This window comes from Capricornis sumatraensis, chromosome 9 (assembly GCF_032405125.1).
Source record: "Capricornis sumatraensis isolate serow.1 chromosome 9, serow.2, whole genome shotgun sequence".
NCBI classification, from domain to species: domain Eukaryota; kingdom Metazoa; phylum Chordata; class Mammalia; order Artiodactyla; family Bovidae; genus Capricornis; species Capricornis sumatraensis.
In genome coordinates this window covers 61,766,499-61,789,302 of record NC_091077.1, presented here as the reverse complement: position 1 = coordinate 61,789,302, position 22,804 = coordinate 61,766,499, and the positions used below count along the sequence as shown (strand labels likewise).

General features: G+C 44.7%; 1 protein-coding gene across 2 annotated transcripts; it reads right to left on the bottom strand.

The window, feature by feature from the left end:
• Nucleotides 1-1,384: 1,384 nt before the first annotated feature.
• On the bottom strand, nucleotides 1,385-21,180 carry SMIM3 (small integral membrane protein 3). 2 transcript variants are annotated; one of them, XM_068980556.1, is made up of 2 exons: nucleotides 20,831-21,180; nucleotides 1,385-2,645 (listed from the first exon to the last, which is right to left on the bottom strand). In XM_068980556.1, exon 2 carries the CDS (start codon nucleotides 2,632-2,634, stop codon nucleotides 2,452-2,454), a length of 183 nt encoding a protein of 60 aa, XP_068836657.1. In that variant the 5' UTR covers nucleotides 2,635-2,645; nucleotides 20,831-21,180; the 3' UTR covers nucleotides 1,385-2,451. The 2 variants fall into 2 exon arrangements, with proteins under 2 accessions (XP_068836657.1, XP_068836658.1); XM_068980557.1 differs by lacking the exon at nucleotides 20,831-21,180 and adding an exon at nucleotides 10,904-10,972.
• Between the last annotated feature and the right edge of the window lie 1,624 nt (nucleotides 21,181-22,804).

Here is a 22,804-nt window from a genome sequence, read left to right as displayed (position 1 = left end):
CGTTTCCATCCCTGGTTGGGGAACTAAGAACCTCATGCTGCATGGTCAAAAAATAAAAAAACCCATTAAAAAAAAAAAGAGCACTTGTGGGCATGTGGAAATGGCAACCCACTCCAGTATCCTTGCCTGGGAAATCCCATGGACAGAGCAGCCTGGTGGGCTACAGTCCCTGGCGTCACAAAGAGTTGGACACGACTGAGTGAACACACCACATGGCATGGGATACGCACACCCATTGGCCGCCTCTGTAGCTGAGGCTACAAAGTGCCAGCCTCAGATGGGTGAACACAGCCTGATAGCCAACCTCCCTCCCTCATTTAGCTCCCCAATGGCTCAACAGGTAAAGACTGCTTGCAGTGCAGGAGACACAGGTTCAATCCTGGGTCAGGAAGACCCCCTGGAGAAGGAAATGGCAACCCACTCCAGTATTCTTGCCTAGAAAATCTCACGGACAGAGAAGCCTGGTGGGCTACAGTCCACGGGACCACAAAAAGTCGGACGCACCTTAGCAACTAAACCACCATCACCAAATCACGTATGAATCTCTGGCTAAAGTTTAGTTAGGAAAATGGGAGTTTTCCACATTCAGTATAGTTTTTCACTTTCCAGCCTCTGCCACCCAGGAAGGCATGTTGGAATATAGGTACTGAGCAAACCAATCAGAATCTTACCTGTCTATCCCTCCTTGACCATTTTCTCCTAACCCTTCCTTCGTTACTTCTACACTACATTCTGTTCCTGGAAAGAATTGTCTGTTCCCACCGTCTCCACTTCCTAACCTCCCATCCTTCCTTCACTTACAAAGTACGGTGCATCCTTCTCATAGTCAGTTCATATCACATGACCTTTCAGTCTCCTTGCTTTGCCTCCCCCCTTCCCCTTCCTCTCTTAACCATCCTCCTGGTACTGCATTAGCGCCTCACTCCTCCCAGTCTGCACTCTGCCTGGGTGTTCCTGTCCCCCTGTATGTGGGGGGCATACCTACCATACACAGATACTCCCCCCCAAACATAATCCCAGCCATAAAAGTTTTCCCAGGTTTCCAGTAGCATCCTGAAAGGGTCCACCTGCATATCACAAGCACCTGAAACTCAACATACTCAACCCAGTACTAAACTCATCATCTGACTTCCAAAATCTGTTCCTCTCCCTGCATTTCTTTGTGTAAACCGCACAACTACTCACCCATGAGCTAGACTCCTGGAAGTCGATTTGATTGTCCTCTTTGCCTTTCTGTTCCAACATTCAACCTGTCCCTAAGGCCATAAATTCTGTGGAATCCTCTTCCTGAGATTAACAGGTGCTGTTTAAAAAGAAAGACTTCAGACATGCTCATTCTACATTCTAGCACTTTATTGGAAATCGTGTACATCAATGAAATCAGATCAAAGTAAAAGCATCATTTTCACAAAATAATATCCTGATAACCTGTGCCATCTTCTTACATAATTTAACCAATCTCCAGATGCTTCTGGTTTTGGCCAAAAAGCTTGAGTAGTACAGAAATCTCTCTATACCTATAAATATAAGTCATAGCATTAAAAAATAAACAGTGTTGTTTGAGTTAGTTTCAAATTCCTGGGAACATCTCTTGAAATATAAGTCTATACCTTGAATGGTTGTAGTGTTGGTGGGGGGGAATGAAGGGAGTATGTGTTATGCAGGAGCTGGGGCAGAGGGCCTCACAGGGGATGGGGGCTGAGATCCTGAAAGCTGGCCAGGGAACTCAGCCATTCTGCATTTGCCAGCACTGCTTGAGTGTCAAAGCTTTGCAAATCTAATGCAAAATGAAGTTCATCACCCCAGATCCCTTGTCATTGCCAAAAAATGGTGAAGCCCCCTCCAGATTGCACAGGGGCAGAGCTTCTGGTGTCCTGGGAAGATCCACCCATCTCCCTCCCCCTGCCACACTTAATTCCCTCCCAAATTAGAAAACTCAAGGGAGTGGCACCTCAAAGAAAACATTGAGCTACATGCTGTTGGTCTCTTGGAACGAGGACAGGGTGCTTTTGCTTCATTTCACCTGAGGGTCACTGGCAAGGCTGCTCTGCCCCAGGGTCTCCCTCACCACCTTGAAGGCTCTCATCAGTAATAAGGGTCTATGGTTCCTCAAAGCTGATCAACGTCCAACAGTTAACACCTGTGAATCTGCTCACTAACAAGCTTTAACCTCCACCAGGTCATGGGTTCTCACAACCCCATGAGGTAGGACAGCAGGGAGCATGATCCCCATTTGGAAGATAAGGAACCTGGAACTCATGGAATTAGGTCCCTGGACCGAACTCACACCGCTGGCCAGTGGCAGAATCAAAGCCAGAACTCAGGTCTCCTCACATGTTGAGCTCCAAAGTCCATGCTGCAAAGTTCCCCCTGCTGCTTTTCTGGGAAAGGGGAAGATGCTGGGGGCCAGGACGCTGTCCTCATCCCTCACCCACCCCTCTTGGGAGGTTCTCAGACAGGCCCATTCAGGATGGGATGGGATCGCATGCGATAGATGATGACTGCGGTGGCCGGACACAGCAACAAGGAGGTCATGATGACAATGGTGGCCAGGATGATGAGGACAATGACCCAGATGTCCAGGATGTGCTTGGGGAGCACAACTTCCATGGGGATCTGGCTGGTGGCTTCCATGCTGCTTCACTCTGCAACAAACAGGAAAGAGCAAATCACTGTTCTGTACCTTCTCGCTGCCTCCCTAGTTGGATAGAAACCTGCCCTAGGAGTCAGAAGGTAGGTCACCTACCAGCTGCTGCGTACTTATTGATGTTGCCTGATTAATAATAATAACAGCCTCATTTACTGTGGGCTTCCTATATGCCAGGCCCTAGGCTAAGCACTTTATGTGTATTAACTCACTCAGTCCTTACTTCAACCACCAACCCTCTGAGGTAGGGACTATTATCATCGTGCTTTTTTTATTTATTGGCCTTTATCTTCAGTTATTTCCACTTCAGAGATGAAGACACTAAAGCCTTAAAAGGTGTAGACGTAGTTAATTTGCCCAAGGAAACAAAGCCAGATGAGTAGGACTCCAGAGCCTCCATGTTGAACTATTAAACTATCATACCACCAGACTGTTCCCTCATCTGTAAGGTGGAAAACTTGTTGTTTTTGGTCCTGCACCCCTTCTCCTCTTCTGGTAACAGAACCTCCTCTTTTCTGGAGAACCTACCTTTTCTGTGTGGTTTAGTTAAGGCACGCACCTGAGCACAGGGAAAGACTGTGACCTAAGCTTGGCCATTACAAATCTCCAAAGCCTCTATTCAGGGATAGGCAAATAACTCGGGCTAGGTCAACCAAAGTCCTCCTGGGACTTTTATGCACAAACTATTGAGAAAGATGATTCTTTCTAGTGGGACTGCTAAATTGAAAGGATGTGAGTCTGGAAAGGATGGGCATGGGGCTATCTCACCCACATGTGAGAGCATGTCCTAGACATGGAAAGAGAAGTGGAGTCTTGACAGCCTCAGGTGAGCGCCCCAGCCCAGCCAATCTGACAGCATCTGCAAAGGACATCCCAGGTATATACGCGAATAATGCTCTGGTTTTGCTGAAGCCAGTGTCAGTTTCGTTTCCCTCACTTGCAGCTAAACGACGTAAATCAGTTGTCCCCAAACTTTTTGATTCACAGGCTAGAACAATCTATGGTCCCTTCTAGATCTAAAAGATCTATAATTCTGTGATTCAAGGTCCTGGGCAAAACTCCCAATTTCAGTCCTATTTCCTGCTTCTACTTGCATCAGTTACCTTTCCTTTTTAATGCTTTTTGGCTCCATGCCTACTGTGGTTGTGTTAAGTAAGTTTACTGATTACCATACCCAAGGTACAGCCTCCAAGACATGCACACCAGGAAGTTTGTTTCTGCACCATTTGCTATAGAGACCAACACAACAGAAGTAGCCATATATAGTAGAGTATATCCATATAATGGACTACCGTGCAACAATTTTCATTCATTTATTTAACAAATATATAGTGCTTGCTACACACCATGCATTGTTCCAAGTCACTAAATGCCATAAACCGTGCTAAGTGAAAACCACCTTAGGACAGTTTAAAAAAATGTCGATTCAAGGTCCCATTACAGATGAATTAGACTCCAGAGGGGCCTTGTTCCCCATGTTTCCCAGGTGATTGGAATGTGCAGCTGGGTTTGGGAACCCCTAGACGAGATGATCTCTATGGCTTCTACAGCTCTTCCTAGCCCCATGTTGTGGGAACTGATTCCTCTGTACTCTGTAGTCAGTCTGGACAGATGTGGGCAAGTTCTAGGATGGAGGAGAAGCCTCTGGCAAGGCTCTCCAGGCCACTGGATTATTAGGCAGGGGGATTATCAGGCCTTGGAGGAAGAGGCACAGGCTGGCCCTGCCTCAGCCTCAGAAACAAGGTCTAAGGTACTGAAGCGTGAGTCACAGCAGAAGCACACTGTTGAAGAGAGACCGGGTGGGGGAAATCATCCATTGTGGTCTCCTGATTACATCAATAGCTAGCTTGCCTTGGGCCAAAAGAACCCCACAAAAGCCCTTTCCAGTAAACCCATTAACATCAAACAGTCTCTGGAACTCCAGATGCCAGGAACACATAATCTCCCTGGCTGATTTTCATAAGGAAAACCTGTCATTTACAGGAACTTGAGCTCCAAGGCTGATCCACAACCAAAACCCACTGAAGCTAGCTAGCATCAGCCATGTTTCCTAGGTGGCAAAACGGAGGTCCTGAGGTTTTCCCTCAACTTCAAGCCCACCCCCTTCCAGAATAATCACTCAAAGACCTAAATCTGATCAGATCACTGATCCTAACTGAAACAAATCAGAACAAATAGATGAATAAAAGAAACTCTGTCTGTAATCTGTATTCTAGACTATACCACTATTATTTTCTCACACATGAAATTGTTTAAAACCCAAACACAAAAACAGATAAAATTGGAGCTGCTCTAGATTGCTGGGGCGGGCCCAGAGAGTGGGTTGGGGGTCCTATCCCATCAGCAGAGCTGAATAAATATCCTTAGAGCAGACATTAAACCCTAGACATTAGGGTGCCCACCCACCCCCTTCATATATACAATTCAAACTAAAAGCAATACTAAACCGTAACACCAAAATGTACATTTTATGATGAAATTGAAGTCATTTTTTTTCTTGTAACTGAAAAAATCTGTGAACATAATTTTTCCCAGCTAGCCTGCTCACTTGGTACAGCAGAACTGTTTAGCTGCTCCTTGACCCCTTGGGCTTCTCAAAACACAGACTGAAAGCCACAGGCTGTAATGCTCTCTGAGGACCCTTCTGGAGCCACTGTTCCAGGGCTCTAAGGCTGGACGTACACGTGGCCAAGTGTCAGAGGGCACCGGGAGCTCCATCTCCCTGTTTCAATCCTCTTAGTCCTCCCACGTGTTCTCTGATGACCTGTTCCCTCCCACGTAACAGAGATTCCAGTCACTTCCACCTCTCCCCACTGTGAAAGAAAAAAAATTTTTCCCCCAAATAGGAACTACACAAACCATATGTTCAGCACTATTAATGGCATGCTAGAAAACTTTACCTGAGAAAAAGCAGAACTCAGCTAAGCTGCTGCTGGCTGACTTCTGTTTGACCTCTGGCATCTGGGTGATTGGCGCCTTGTGAGGATGTAAAACTGTTTCTTGATACATCTAACGAGTAACTATAGATCAACAAGCTCATTGTTTGCTATGCAGATATATTACTTGTGATTTCTGATTAATAGGTCATGTCAGAGGAAATGGCACAAACCATGTCATAAATTTAACCTTATCATTGATTAATAATGATAACAATGTTTTTATGACCATGGGAGGCAGAACAGCAGGCAGGCCTAAATTCTTGTTAACTCAAACTGGCATACTTTATCTGCTATTTACCTCATTAATGAAAGATGAACTTTAACATATATTCAATGTTTGTCTAAAAGACTATGTTAAAGTCACCCTGAACGGACAAAGAAGCTACTGCATTGTCAATCATGGGTGTCTTCCAGGCCCTACGCCACCTGCCCTGTGACCTGGAGACACCCTGGCTCCACTTTAGACCACAAACTTAAGCGGTCTAGACAATTCAGTGGAAAAGTTAAGAAACCGAAAAGGACTATTTTGTATCTACTAACAAGACTAAGTGAAAGAGTAAAAAATTGTAGTTCCTTCAAAGGAGGAAAGCATTGTACTTTCTCCAAAGGTAGAATATTCATCCCGTCTATCAAGTAGTAGTCTATTTGGTCCAAACTAGGAAGGAAAGTGCAGGTTCCCTGCTGCCTGATTCTGAAACATCAAGTTTTACTCCTGGGACTGTTTTTCTTAAGCAACTGAAAGTTTGTTTACAAGATAATAATAATCCTTCCAGTCAATTCTATCATCTGGCAAATCTTCTAGTGCCAACTATATATATATACTTATACATATATATATATAAATTTCATAAATTAAAATTTTCTACAAGTCAGAAGTATTAGAATAACTGAATTCAAAGTGTCTCATCTGTGCTATCTACCTTTCAACTGTGAGACTCCCTTCCCCCACAAGTAACTTTCACCTCTCTGATAGAGCAATGTGGTTTTTGGTTGAGCACTATCAGGACTAGTAATTCTGTCTAGGGCCCCTGGGGCCCACCAGGCTCCTCTGTCCATGCGATTCTCCAGGCAAGACTACTGGAGTGGGGTGCCATTTCCTTCTCTAGGGGATCTTCCCAGGGATCAAACACGGGTCTCCTGCACTGCAGGCAGATTCTTTACTGTCTGAGCCACCAGGGAAGCCCCAAAATCACAGTAATCACACACACAAAAATAGCAGTGGCATAAGAATGAACACACAGATCACTGGAACAGAATAGAGAGCCCAGAAATAATCCCACACATATATAGTCAATTAATTTACTACAGAGGGGGCAAGAATATACAATAAGGAAAGGATAGTCTCTTTTACAAATGGCATTGGGAAAATTAGACAGCCACATGCAAAAGAATCAAGACTAGTATCTTACACCATATATAAAAATTAGTTCAGAGTAGATTAAAGAACCGAAACCATAAAACTAGAAGAAAGCATAGACAGTAAACTCCTTGACACTGGTCTTGGCAAGGATTCTTTGGATCTGACTTCAAAGGCAAGAACAACAAAAGTAAAGATAAATTAGTGGGACTACATTAAACTAAAAAGCTTCTGCACAGAAAAGGACACTATCAGCAAAATAAAAAGGCAACCTATTAAATGGGAGAAGATATTTGCAAAGCATATATCTGACAAGGGGTCAGTAATCAAAATATATAAAGAACTCATACAACTCAACAAAAAAAATTGATTAAAAAATAGGCAGCATGGTAACCATAGTCAAGAATATTGTATTGCACATTTGAAAAGAGATGAGAATAAATCTTAAAAGTTCTCATCACAAAAAATATTTTGTAACTTTGTATGGTTACAGATGGTAACTAGAGTTATTGTGGTGATTATTTTATGGTATATACATACTGTGAATCATTTATGTTGTACACCTGAAATTGATATATCATTATATGCCAATTATACCTCAATTAAAGAAAAAGAAAAAGAGACAGAATCTGTAAAGATCAGGATTTTCACTTCTGGTAATGTCAAGGTAGATAATTTTGACTTGTTTTCTTCCTGAGGACAACTAGAAAAATTAGACCAAAAAAAATCTGCTCAAAGGCACTAAGAAATAGCAAACTAATGAAGAATTACCAGGCTAAGATCTGGGAGAAGACGAATCCAGGGAGGTAAGCCTGGTATTTGCAGCAGCATCTCCTTCAGTGAAGGACGGAGACTAACAGTGTTTCTGACAGACTCAGGAGTATAAGACTGCCAAGACAGAGAGAGTAAAACCCTTGCATTCTGGGTTTGGACTTCAAAGAGCACTCTTAGTACTAAGAGTGAACAAGAAGTATACTAAACCCCAAGACTGCAACCCAGCTTTGAATCATCACAGTCCTTGAAACTGAATTAAGCTTGTTCTAGATTGCTAGTACCTCCAGGTGTCTGGCAGAAGCAAACTCATATCCACTGTAGAGGCGATAACAGCACAATTCAAACTTTTATTCAAATATAATGTCCAGTCATAACTAAAAATAAGTAGCAGTGAAAAAAGACAAAACAACGAGAATGGAAACATCAGAAACAACAGACAATAGAAAAAGACTTACAGGGGCTCCAGATATTGGAGTTGTGAGACACACACATTTTAAGTAACTTTGATTAATATGTTTGAGGAGAAAATAAAACAAGATTGAGAATTTTGACAGAGAACTGAAAACTATAAGAAAAGAACACAACGGATTTTTTTAAAAGAGCCAAATAGAAATTCTAGAACTGAAGAACACAATAATTGAATATAAAAATTCAGTGAATGGGCTTAACAGCAGATGAAGCATAGCTGAAAAAAGAAGTGGTGAACTGGAGGATCAGAGGGAAAAAAATATAATGATGCAGGGAAATAACAGGATGAAAAATAAACTGGGTGAGGGGTATAGAGGAAACAGTGACACAATACAACCTCCATGTAATTGGAGTCCCAGAAAGAGAGAAGACAGAATGGGGAAGAAAAAAACATTACAGTAAGAAATGGCAGAATTTTCCAAAGCTGATGAAAGATATGAATTCACAAACTCAAGAAGCACTATAAAGTTCTAGTTAGATCAAGTGAAATCCATAGTTAGGTGCATCATAGTAAACCTGCTGAAAATCAAAGACAAAGAGAAGAAAAGATTATATTCAAGTGAGAACCAATTAGACTGATAGCTAACATCTCACCAGAAACAATGAAATCTAGAAAACAATGATTTCTTTAAAGTGAACAAAAATAACTGAGAATTAAGATGAAATAAAATTTCAGATAAAATAGAAAATTTAAATATTCAATAATAATAAATAAGGAGAAGAAACAGAATCAAAGTGTTCTTATTTTCTGGGAAAGGGCAAAATAACCAGTAACACTGAACTTTGTGAAATTAAGGATGTTTATTGTAATCTCTGCTGCTGCTGCTGCTGCTAAGTCGCTTCAATTGTGTCTGACTCTGTGCGACCCCATAGACAGCAGCCACCAGGCTCCCCCATCCCTGGGATTCTCCAGGCAAGAACACTGGAGTGGGTTGCCACTTCCTTCTCCAATGCATGAAAGTGAAAAGTGAAAGTGAAGTTGCTCAGTCGTGTCCAACTCTTGGCAACCCCGACTCTTCTCGACCCCGACTCTTCGTGACCCCATGGACTGCAGCCTACCAGGCTCCTCCGTCCATAGGATTTCCAAGCAAGAGTACTGGAGTGGGGTGCCATTGCCTTCTCCGTTTAATCTCTAGGGTAGCCATTTAAAAGTAGTAAATGGATACATAATTTCCAGAGAAAACAAGGGAAAGGGTGGGGGGTGGGGTGGGGGAGGGGAATAGAACATGTGAGACAAACAGAAAGTACATAATAGATTTAAACCAAAACTAACAAAAACTATCAGAGTATATAAAAATATAAATAGCTTTTACAAGAGACACATAGGGGTTCAGAAATATTGAAAGTAATTGGAAACAAAGAAATACCATCTATCATGAATAAGCTAGTAGAGCTGTTTTACCATTGAACAAAGTAAACATTTAAGTAAAAAGTATAACTAGAGATACCAAAAGATTCAATGATTTTTAATTTTTATATACCTAATCTCAGAATTATAAGAAATAGACAAATTTACAATTATGGTGGGGGAGTTCAATACATCTCTCTCACATATTGATGGAACAAAATAATTTTAAGAATCACCTAAGGACAAAGATGACTCCTTAACATTAATATTTTTTTACAATATATGATTTCAAATAGAAAAACTAACAAGTTAAATTTAAATTATCTCAATAGCTCAGATGATAAAGAATCTGTCTACAATGCAGGAGACCTGGGTTTGAATCCTGGGTCAGGAAGACCCCCCCCTGGAGAAAGGAATGGCAACCAACTCCAATATTCTTGCCTGGAGAATCCCATAGACAGAGGAGCCTGGCAGGCTACAGCCCACAGGGTTGCAAAGAGCTGGACATGACTGAGCGACTAACACAACAACAATGCATAGCTATATATTCATGAACAGTATTGGAAGAAAATAACTTGGAGGATAATTATATAAGAATAAAGGGAAGCATAATATATTGTGTTCCAAAAGCAAGTTCAAAGCAGGGTAGTTTTAGTGTAGGAACAAGTAAGTTTTAGAACTGATTTCATATGCTAAGTCATTTGACCTGACTCAGGAAAGAATATGCTCCAGTTACAACTCCAAACAGGCTATTTCTGTAAAACAATGACAGGAAGCAGAATCCTAAGATGGCTCCCACAGTCTGTTCCCTGGAATTACACTGTGATTAGGTTAGGTCACATAACAAGGGTAAGGGATTTTGCAGATGTAGTTAAGGCTCCAGAACTGCTGGCTTTAAAGTAATCAGAAAGATTACCTTGGGTGGGTCTGACTTAATAAGGTGGAAGTCTAAAAGAAGGCTGAAAGCTTCCCTAGGTCAATGATACTTTTCTGCTGGCCTTGAGGTGCAAGAAACAAATCTACCAATAACCTGAAAGAGCTGGTGGGCAGATTCTTCCCTACTGGGTCCCCCAGATGACAGGGCAGCCTGGCTGACATCTTGACTGCATCTCTGTAAGGACCCAGCTAAACTGTATTTGGACTCCTGACTCAAGGAAACTAAGATTGTGTATGTATGTTTTAAGCCACTAAAGTGTGGAAATTTGTGATGGCAGCAATAGAACACGAATACAGCAATATTACATCCTACTGGGTTTGTTCTCTGGAGATGAAACTTCTACACACCAATGATATTCTAGAAATCTACACAGGATTTAGACACTATCGACTTTAGACTACCTTCCATTTTACAGATGAAGGGCGTGACTTACCCAAGGTCATCAAAGCAATTTAATGGCAGGACTCAGGGGACAACGCAGGCCTCCAGCTTTGCAGTGCTCTTTTTCATCTCCATCACTATCCTATTTCAGATGGGAGTCAGGAGAAGGCAGTGGGGCATCAGGTTGGAGTAAGCAGCGATAGAGAATAAACTAATATACAGAATGAGAGCCAGCCAGCCTTCCTTGTTTTTTATTGAAGTACAGTTGATTCACAATGTTGTGTTAATTCCTGCTATCTAGCAAAGTGATTCAAGTTATACCTATATATTCTTTCTCATATTCTTTTCTATTAGGTTTCATCATAGGATAGTGAATATAGGTCTCTGTGCTACACAGTAGGACCTTGGTGTTTATCCATTCTATACACAACAGCTTACATCTGCTAACCCCAACCTCCCACTCCATCCCTCCCCCAACTTCCTCCCCATTGGCAACCACAAGTCTGATCTCTATGTTTGCCGTCTGTTTGTATTTCACAGGTAGGTTCATTTGCGTCATATTTTAGATTCCACATATAAGTGATATCATATGGTATTTGTCTTTCTCTTTCTGAATTACTTCACTTCGTATGATAATCTCTAGTTGCATCTATGTTGCTGCAAATGGCATTATTTCATTCTTTTTTATGGCTGAGTAGTATTCCATTGTATATATGTACTATGTCTTGGGGCTTCCCTTGTGGCTCAGCTGGTAAAGAATCTGCTTGCAATGAGGGAGACCTGGGTTCAATCCCTGGGTTGGGAAGATCCCCTGGAGAAGGGAAAGGCTATCCACTCCAGTATTCTGGCCTGGAGAATTCCATGGACTATATAGTCCATGGGGTCACAAAGAGTCACACATGACTGAGCAACTTTCACACTTCACTCACCACATCTTTACCCACTCATCTGTCAATGGACACTGAGGTTGTTTCCATGTCTTAGCTATTGTGAATAGTGCTGCTATGAACACAGGGGTGCATGTATCATTTTGGATTAAAGTTTTGTCCAGATATATGCCCAGGAGTGGGACTGCTAAACATATAGTAATTCTATTTTTAGTTTTCTGAGAAACCTCCATACTCTTTTCCGTGGGCTTCTTGACTATACCTTTTTACTGTGTAAACACCTAGGGGAAACTCTGGGCTCAGAGTCCTAAGCAACTTCCTCAAAGGTGAGGCAGTGAGGTGGTTTTTCCAGGAACACACAGACACACCCCTAAAAAGCAAAGCAGGGTCCTGTCAGAATCACTCACGGATATAATTCCACCCTTTGTGTTTCATCTCTTTGACTTAAAGTCCAAATGCAAATCAACCCAGTGAAGAAGGTAACGCTAAACCTTGTAACTTGTTTACTCCTCACCATGGGTAAGAACATCAGAGAAGACAGGGAGACACCAGAATCCTACTTGTAATAAGAGATTTCATCAAACTGGAGGGGAAAGCCAACATGCATAGAAGCTGAAAACTGGGAGAGGAGTGGCCTTTGCCTGGATTCCAGTTCTTCCCCAGCACTGACTTTACCCAGCACAGTTCTCCTCACAGAATGCCTTCCCTCTCTACTCAGTGGTATAGGTACTGAATAAACATTTCTTAAATCAACAAATTCTCAAACTACTGTAATCTGGTAAAGGTGACGGAAGTTCTTAGAAGTATAAAGAACACTTGGAAACAGCAGGGAAATATTTCTGAAACACTCAGACTACAGAGTAGTGTTAAAAGGCCAAACTAGGAGGCCAGTTGGCTTGGATTTAAATGTGGCTGTTTTAAATCCAAGAGATTTACCACTTTCTAGCTGATCTGCCTTGAATAAGTCACTTAAACTTCCTAATGATTCCATTTACTCAGCTGAAAACAAAAATGGGAAAATAGTCTGCCTTATAGGGTTAAGGAGAATTCCATGAGATAATTGCATATAGTACTTAGTAGTGTTCTGACAAACAGTAAGCACTCTACAAATGTTCGTCCTTTGATTAATAATCCCTGACCATAGGGACTCTCTGGCCTAAGCAAATATTCACCCGCTTTGGCTAGAGTTTGGTAATATCCCTAACTTGGACTGTACTTCATTTTATCAACAAAGATGATAGATGCTTAAAAGTAAAAGTGTTAGTTGCTCAGTCATGTCTGACTCTTTGCAGTCCCATGGACTGTAGCCTGCCAAGTTCCTCTGTCCATGGAATTTTCCAGGCAAGAATACTGGAGTGGGTTGCCATTCCCTTCTCCAGGGGATCTTCCCGACCCAGTAATCAAACCCGAATCTCCTGCCTTGCAGGCAGATTATTTACCATCTGAGATGCTACAGAAGCTGATAGATGCTTAATCCATATTAAGATGTTTTTTTAATCAACCAGCAGCAGCGTTGGTTAATCTGACCTATTTTTCCAGTCCAAGTATGAAACTAGTAGAGTAGCAATTCAGTCTAATTCAATAAACATTCATGGCACTCTGATTAACACTGGAGAGTGGGTGTGGAGATAAATACAGTGTTTTTCCTTAAGAAGCTCACACTCTTCTGGAGGAAAAGACATTAATTACAATCACAAATTGCAATAAAAGGCAGAGAAGTGGACTGAAGGTAAAAACCATATGCCATCTCCAAACAGGAAAAAAAGCAGAAAGAGTATTTGATTTGAATTCTGTTTTTCACCCATAAAAATGTGACTTTGGGCTAGTTACTTAAAATCTCTAAACCTTGGTCTTCTCATCTTCCAAATAAGGACATTAGAAGCATTGGCCTGCAACATCCTATTGTGAGGATAATAGGAGATAATATGTATGGAGTCCTAGAAAATAACAGATGCTCAAAAAAATATTAATTCTCATGCCTTTGTTTTTGTCTATGTGAAATAGAAGACTTCACCCAAAAGGGGGGTTTTTGATATGGACTATGAAGATATGTAGGAGTTCAAAAGAAAGAAACGGGGAGAAAGGCAGGGTTAGTAGAAAAGCATCATCAACAAAGCCCAGAGCTGATGAGTTACTTGGTATATTGGGAGCATATGTAGTGCTACTGGCTTTGGCAGGAAACCTAACCTTTAAAAGCTCCAGTCTCGCTTGTAAAAATGGGAATGATATTAACTAATAATAGTAACTTCTTCATGGGGATGCCATGGAAGTTGAATGAGCTAATGCGTACAAAGCACTTGCTTGGACAGTGCCTGGTACACAGTAGTGTGTGTGTGCTTAGTCGCTCAGTCGCGTCTGACTCTTTGCGACCCCGTGTACTGTAGCCCGCCAGGCTTCTCTGTCCATGGGGTTCTCCAGGCAAGAACACTGGAGTGGGTTGCCATGTCCTCCTCCAGGGGATCTTCCCGACCCAGGGATCGAACCCAGGTCTCCCCCATTGTAGGCAGATTCTTTACTGTCTGAGCCACCAGTAAGGGCTTCATAAATGTTAAACTGAGCTAGTGACCACAGCTTGTAAAGTCACACAAAGTTCAGTGGCCCCTACCACTTAGTTTAGGCACCATGACTGCTCTGTGTCTGATCAAGAAACTGCAGTGATAGTTTCATAAACAAACAGCCTTTGATGTCTTCCCATCTCTAACTTTCCACCGGAAATGCACACTCTCCACATCTGAACTGCAGCTAACAGTGAACTTTTGAATGACTGCCAATGGCTATCCAACCGGTTTTACCACCAAGGAGTTTTCCAAGGAAGAACACAATAAAAGAAGTGACTTCCTGCTGCTTCAAGCTTAATTATGCCACAGTGGGAGAAAAGGCAGATAGAGGCAGGGGACTTCCTGAAGGTGTGGACTTTTATTCCACAGCTCTGACTGAGCACCAAGTGCTGGTGTTTCCTTTCCACTAGACACGGAGGCCACAGAGGAGGCCGCTAGAACCAGCTCTGAGTCACTGAAGCTGCAGGAATCTCTTGAAGCATCTTGCAGAATGTGAACAACAAGGTGATGGCTCACAGGCAGTGGACTAGGGGGTTTACCTGCATGGCCTGGTTCACAGCACCTCTTCCTGAGGCTCCACCCTCAGAAAGAGCTGGTGAGATTGTCAGAAAAGAGTGAAGCATTTAGGCCAGACAGAGAGGGCAACTCAAGTACCAAGAAGGGATCCCACTGGCCACCTAGTAGCTGGGCTACCCAGTGACTTATATCCCAAGGGCTGGTCCCATTTCAAGACGTTTTTGTTTGCTGTTCGCTCTTCCTAGAATGCACTGGATCATCTTAGATCTTCCCTTCAACATGCAGCGTCTCAATGACCATGACCTCAACTTTTAAACATTACGTCTTTGAAAAAGCCTTTCCAGACCCTCTCTATTAAATTACCACCTTCATCCACCAGCCATTCTCTGTCTCATACCTTGTTTTATTTTCTGCACACACTTTTCACAGCCTCAGATTAGCCTGTTTGCTTGTTTGTTTTTATTGGCCATCTTTGCTGACTCAAATGCAAATACAAAGAGAGAAGAAGCAAATACAAAGAGAGAAGTCTCTCCTTCACTGCTGTTCCCTCAGCACCCATCACAGGCCCTAGCACACAGTAAGTGTCCGATGAATATAAGACTGACAAAGAAATGAATATGGACAGGCTGGGGAACATTAGATTTGACTTAACTCCTGGAACTTAGTCGGGGAGGTCCAGAAAGGATGCTTACCCCTGTTCAACGACCTTAAAGTCAGAACCTTATCTTTTAAATAAAATGACACCCTCTGATTTGATCTCTGTACATTCCCAAAGGATTATGGGGCCTCTTTCTTTCCCAGTTCACCCTCTATGTACTAAATGAACTAGCACTGGCCTTTCTGAGTAATATCCTCTAGACTTCCCTCTTCCCGACTTGCTTGGGCTGATGGTTCAAATTCAAGTTTCAATTCCTTGAGCTCAGGGGCTGGGCATTGCTGTAGGTGTAGGGGTTGGGGGCTTGCTGCCCAGAATATGGAGTTTTCTCTCACTGTTCTTTTAAGAGGACAGGGAGGCTGATAAAAGGGGAGGGGAGTCCTCATGCCAAGTCCAGTGTGAAATGGCCATCCCAGCCTCATATTTACTCTTGGAAACAGTGTTATAGTTAGCCTCAAGCATTTCCCAACTCAGCAAGGAGTCCGTTTCACCAGGGACCTTTGTTCTAAAGAAAGGGGCCAGAGGAAGGAATGGGCAGGACACACAAGTATCAAAAATGTGAAACAAATCAAACCAGAGGACTTTCTCCAATGACCCCAGGTCTCTGGGGAGAACTCTGTTCTCATTTTACCCCAATTGGCTTCTATTGCCTTCAAAATTCTTAACAGTATAAAGACTTATTCCCTGCCTGAGTTTCTATCTGCTCTTCTGTGGCTGGAAAAATGGAAAAACACCAAGATATTTCAAAGACTTTAGAAATCAAGCCAGAGCTATTCACGACTGCACGTACCATCTGACCCAGCCAATCACAGAGTCTTAGAAATCGGCAGGGAGCCAGCAGAGGAGAAACCCAGGCCCAAATCCACAGTATCCTGTTTAAGCCTCCACCGTCCATCACTGCTGTTTGCCACTGACTAAGTGCCTGCTGCTGCTGGGCTGACAAAGGAGACTCTCCATGAGGTGGACTGGTGGGGGGCTGGGGGGAAGAGGGGTGTCATTGATAGAGCTGCAAGTGCACCACAGTGGTGGAAATCTCCTGCCAAGATGTGTGATCCAGAACAAGCCACTCTCCTAAAGTGGGCCTCGCTGTATATGGTAGACAGAAAGACGACCCCACAGAGAGGTACACGTCCCGGTCCTCAAAACCTTGAATATGAACAAGGAAGCGTGACTCAGAGGGAGGAGCCAAGAGAACAGGCACAGGGACTTGACAGATGTGACTAAAGTTAAGGACTTTGAGATGGGGAGATTAGCCTCATTATCTAGGTGAACCCAGTCTACTCACATGCATCCTTACAAGTGAAAAGGAAGGCAGAAGAGTGGGAGAAATATGATAGGAAAAGGATCTGACTCACTGTTGCTTATTTTGAAGATGGAGAAAGAGGGCTATGAGCCAAGGAATCCAGTGGCCTGAGAAGCAGGGAATGCCCCTCAGCTTGCAGCCAGCAAGAAAACAGTGACCTTGGTCTTACAACCACAGAACTGAATTCTACCAACAACTCAAATAAGCCGGGGACCAAGTCCCCTCAAAGCTCCAGAGAGAAACGCAAGCTGATGATGCCTTGATTTACTCTAAGGAGACCCATACTAGACCTATGATTGCTAGAACTGTATTACAATATATTTGAAGCCACTAAATTTGTAGTGATTTGTTACAGCTAGAAAATGAATGCAGGGTGCAATCCTGAGTATTTTCCTCTTTCAAACTGAGCTTCAGTTTCCCATAGGTCAATAGGAGAGGATGGACAAGGTAACCTCTAAAGGGCCAGCTCTCAAAGGCTGACTCTGCTGCCCCTAGAGCCCTGCCCCAGTCAGGATGGCGCTGGGTTGAAAACCATTCAAGAAAATCTAGAAAAGAGTGAGGGAAAAGTGAGATGAATCTTTAAACAGCCCCAAGATGTTCCCTAAGGTGCCACCAGGGCACTCAAAGAGAAAAAAGTCTCCTGTTTTGCCCCCTTGTTACTTCTCTGACCAAGAAGAAGGAAGCGGGAAGTCTGGGAGGGCTAGACAGATGCTTCACAGTCCCTCAGTGGAGGCCAGAGCACCAAGTTAAGAAGGATCTTCCCTCCCTATAGAGGTTTGTTGAAAAGTCCTGAGTATCAGTGTCAGCCTGAGGCAGGGAGTTAGGGGGAGAGATGTGTGTGCCAGACGTGTCATCTTGATCGTAACTGATCTGGGGAGCCCTGCTGTCTTCTCTGTCTTTTTGTCTCCCTCCTCCATGTCTTTTTTCCTATCCTATCCTATGCAGTGGGTCATCAGCAATTCACATGCCCCAATTAGCCTACCAGGATCCAAATCACCAAAATAATGAAGCTGTATGTGCACACAACTAAGTAGTTTGAAGTACACAGTTTAGTCACTGGATCTGTTTTGCTGCTTTCTGATATGCCAAGAAGTCATAATTCTGACCTGTTACCCTTCCTGGTTCCCTAACTCTTAATCTTTACACCAGATGTACATCACTCTCAGTTGAGGTTCACTGTCTATAAGCGAGATGAACTGATACTAGGGGGCCTCGTGATTCACTGGTCAAGAGGCTGCCAAATTCTCAATTAACTCCCCCAGGTCACCCTGTAAGTAATTGACAGAGGCAAGATCTGAACCTAGATCCCTTCAATTGCAATGAGGTTCAGAGCATAGGCCCCAAAGCCAAACTGCCTGGGTTCAAACTGCAGCTCTGCCACTTACTTCCTGTGTGATATGTGTGAGCTACTCTCTCTGGACCCCAGTTTCCTCATCTATAAAATGGATGCAGTGATGATCCCTACCTCATAGGAAGACTCTTGAGAGTTCCTTGGACTGCAAGGAGATCCAACCAGTCCATTCTGAAGGAGATCAGCCCTGGGATTTCTTTGGGAGGAATGATGCTAAAGCTGAAACTGCAGTACTTTGGCCACCTCGTGCGAAGAGCTGACTCATTGGAAAAGACTCTGATGCTGGGAGGGATTGGGGGCAGGAGGAGAAGGGGATGACAGAGGATGAGATGGCTGGATGGCATTACTGACTCGATGGGTGTGAGTCTGAGTGAACTCTGGGAGTTGGTGATGGACAGGGAGGCCTGGCGTGCTGCGATTCATGGGGTCGCAAAGAGTCGGACACGACTGAGCAACTGAACTGAACTGAACTGAACTGAAAGACTAAATGAGTTAATACATATAAAATGCTTAGAATAATACCTGGCTGATAGCAAGCACTTAGTAAATGTTAGGTAGCTCAGTGGTAAAGAATCCGCTGCCAGTGCAGGAGATGCATGTTCGATCCCTGGATCAGGAAGATCCTCTGAGAAGGAAATGGTAACCCATTCCAGTATTCTTGCCTGCGAAATCCCATGGACAGAGGAGCCTGGCGGGCTACACTCCATGGGGTCACAAAAGAGTCGGACACAACTTAGCAACTAAACAACAACAAATATTATTATTGTTACATTATTCAGCTTACCTGGCCAACCAGGCAGAGGTCAGCAGGGTGTGGTAATACTAGTGTTTACTCTTATAAACTGTGAGTGGGAGGACATGTGCCTGTCTTTGATACCACTGCCAATAGCGACAGTGTAAGACAGTCAAGATAAAGATCCTCTGTCCTTGGAAATATTTTCTGGGTTTCTATTAAAACATAAAAGAAGAAACAGAAGTGCTTTCATGGAGAAGCAGCAGAAGCACTCTTCTTAAAAGAAGGGTCAGAATATGGCTGGGAAAGCATCTAAGGTTGTACCTACCTCTTATTGTCCCCTTAGTCTGACACCCCAGAGCCCAATATGTGACCCAGCCATACTCAGCCCCCAGAGCATCTGATCGGTTTTCTGTCTCAAACACCTCACCACAGCCCAGTGACTGTCTGGCTGGGCCAGAAACAGGAAATCCCCAGACCTTTTTTTGCGGCGGAGCCCACTGTGCTGATGCTCTGAGTGGTCAAGTGTTTGGAAGATTTGATAGAGCATGACTTATAACCCCCATGGCATGATTCATAAACCCTAGACGGCTGGAAACTCGAGGTCTCGGCTAGAGCAGAGAAGCATTTCTCCTTGGCTTTTCTTGGGTGTTACTACAGAAGTACATGATGTCCTGAAACCCAGCTGGGCTGTCTCAGATGTGCTCAGAGGATTGCTGGGTGGCCTGAATATAACCCCAAAGCACATCCCATTTAACCACAGACACCCAACTCTTCCACCTCCACTCCCTTATTTTACGGGGATGGCAAAGGCAAGGTCTAGATATGGAAACGCCTCAAGGTACTCAGAGTGTTTCCTGACTCCCAGGGAAACAGTCCTTCCCACCTCAACCCCTCACCCCCACCCCTACTCAGGCCTTCACAGTCCTGCAGGATTATGGACTGGACTATGTATCCCCTACAGTGGGATCACAGATCCTAGCAGATGATCAGGGAATCTTCCATGATCGAATGACTGAGGGGCTCTCACCGCTGCAGCCTAGAGCTTTGAGGGAATCTGTAGATAAATGGGTGACACAGGACGAGAACGAGTGAGTCAGGAAGAAACAAGTGGACCTGCATGAGTAAGAGCCCAGCCTGCCCACTCAATCCAAAAAGCAGCCTTAACAGTTGCATGAGGTTTTTAAGATTTATATCTCTCTTTCACTCAGTAGGCAGTATTGGGCGTCCTGTGCCAGGTGCTGAAGATGAGAGACAGAGCCTACCCTCAAGGAATTTGTGGAAGGGGGGTGAGCGGTGCGGGAGAACTGGCAGTCGAAACAACCCCTAAATAAAGAGGCAGGAGGGAGCTTGGGAGGAAGGCTTCTTTGTCTCCAAGATACTTTGAACTTTCCCTTTCTCATTTGATCGGAATGCAAAGAGTATTTTCTCCATTTCACAGACAGAGAACTGCTAGTAACAAACCACGGCTGGAACCCACCACCCCTGACTCCCAACTCCGGGCGCCTTCCACGCAGGGCTCTGAGAAAAGTAAGACAGAGAGCCTGCTGCTCTGGGGGGTGCAAAGACCCAAACTGCCAGCGCAGCGCCCACAGCGGGTGCGCTAAGGCCGGGAGCCGAGCTCCGCCGCCGCGCCTGGAGAGCAAAGAGAGAGCAGAACCTGCTCAAGGACCGGGCGCGCTTCCCCCTTCCCTCCCGCGACCACAGGCAGGGGCAGGGAAACGCGGAACAGACTTGCCTCCCAGAGGGCTGGAGCCCACCCATACGAGCTCCGGCCTCCGGGGAGGCCCAAGATCGAGCGCCGATAAAGGTCGCTGGAACTTAAGGGCGGACAAAAGGAGACAAGAAAAAGCAGAAGTGGTGAAGAGGGAGAAGTGGGGGAAAAGGAGATAAAAAGAAGGCAGTTGGGAGGGGCACTTGGGTAGAGGCAGCGCGAGAGCCGGAGCCGACGAACGGCACCCGATGACCCCACTCACCCGAGATCCGCGCAGCTGCTTTGAAAACCCGCGGCCACCGCCGCTGCTGGATCGTGCCAGGTCTGCGAAAAGTTCCTGGGGCAGAGGCAGCTGGAACGCTTCTCTAGATGTCCTGGGGACGGCGGGCTCCAGCAGCGGGATGCGACCCCTGGCCCTCGGACCTCGGCCGTCAACGTGCCGGGTAGCTCGGAGCCGCGGGCAGGCGGGAGCGCGCAGGAGTGGCCGGCACGCGCAGCTCGGCACCCGGCTCGCCGTGCCCGGGTGGTTGTGGAATGCACGGCCGCCAGGGACCGCCCCGGAACGCCAGGGCCCCGGCAGCGGCAGCCCCTCCCCCACCTCCCCAGGAGGCTGCACAGGAAAGAAGAAACTGAGTCTTGGTTCCCGAGAGTGCAGCTTGTCACGCGCACTCCTTGTGACCTTAGCAATCACTTCTGTTGAGGATCTCCATTCTCTTGTATTGTAAACCAAGAGGGAGTTGACCTAAAATGTGTCCTCCGTGATCCTTTGCAGCTGTAGTCTTGTACGTGGGAAACGTGGAGTTTGGTTTGAGAGGAGGTTTGAATCAAGGAGCAGAACTCAAATCTCTTCCTTTGCAATGTATTGATGCTTTTGAACTGTGGTGTTGGAGAAGACTCTTGAGAGTCCCTTGGACTGCAAGGAGATCCAGCCAGTCTATTCTGAAGGATTTCTTTGGAAGGAATGATGCTAAAGCTGAAACTCCAGAACTTTGGCCACCTCATGCGAAGAGTTGACTCATTGGAAAAGACTCTGATGCTGAGAGGGATTGGGGGCAGTAGGAGAAAGGGACGACCAAGGATGAGATGACTGGATGGCATCACGGACTCGATGGACGTGAGTCTGAGTGAACTCCAGGAGATGGTGATGAACAGGGAGGCCTGGCATGCTGCGATTCATGGGGTCGCAAAGAGTCGGACACGACTGAGAGACTGAACTGAACTGAACTGAACTGAGCATAGGATCCTTAACAAGAGGCTTTATCTTCCTGACAGCTGCTTTCTCTGTAAGATGGGGGCAGCAACACCTGCCTCCCAGTCCTGGTGTAGGGACAGACTTGGAGGGCCAGCATGAAGCTGTTGGTTGTCTGCTGTAACATGCCTCTGCATCTCCTGTTTATTTTGTGCTAACAGTGAAAGGGCCCAATCTAAGGCCCGTTAGATCCCAGTGTCTGAGAGGCCTCCCAGGCCCTACCAGTTCTCCACCCCAGCTTCCACAGGACAATCTCCTACATGCCTCTGTGATCCACCCAGTGAGGGAGGCTCCCTGTCCCATCTTAGCACCTACAATATTTAAATTCAGTAGCACAGTGTTCTTGGCTTCCCTGGTGCTACTAGGGGTGAAGAACCCACCTGCCAAGGCAGGAGACATAAGAGATGCGAGTTCCATCCCTGGGTCGGGAAGACCCCTTGGAGAAGAGCATGGCAACCCACTCCAGTATTCTTGCCTGGAGGATCCCATGAACAGAGGAGCCTGGCAGGCACAGTGCATAGGGTCACAAAGAGCAGAACACAACTGAAGTGACTTAGCACACACACCTACAGCGCACAGTGTCATTCAGTCTTACTATTCTAAAACACAGAGCTCAGACCTTGAGGAGTCTTAGAGCCCAGGTGTGTTTCAGTTTCTTCCTTTGGCCAATAGATACGTACAGTAGGAACCATACTTTCCCAGGACTAAATTTTGTGTGGTGTAGGCACTGGGCTTAACCCCTACTGCTTTCTTTGAGTCAGTGATAGGGTCTCAGAAATGACTTTCAAATCATCCCTACCAGATGCCAGTTTTTTAGAGGGAGAACAATGAGGATGAAGGGGACTGACATGAAAAATGACTTGAAAATTCTAGCAATTGTTACCCAACAGCATGTTTTAATGAAAAGGGATCCTAAAGTACCCAGAGAATTCTGAATTGTTGAATACAAAACTGGTGACAGGGAAAAATTAAAAAGTTAAGGGAGGA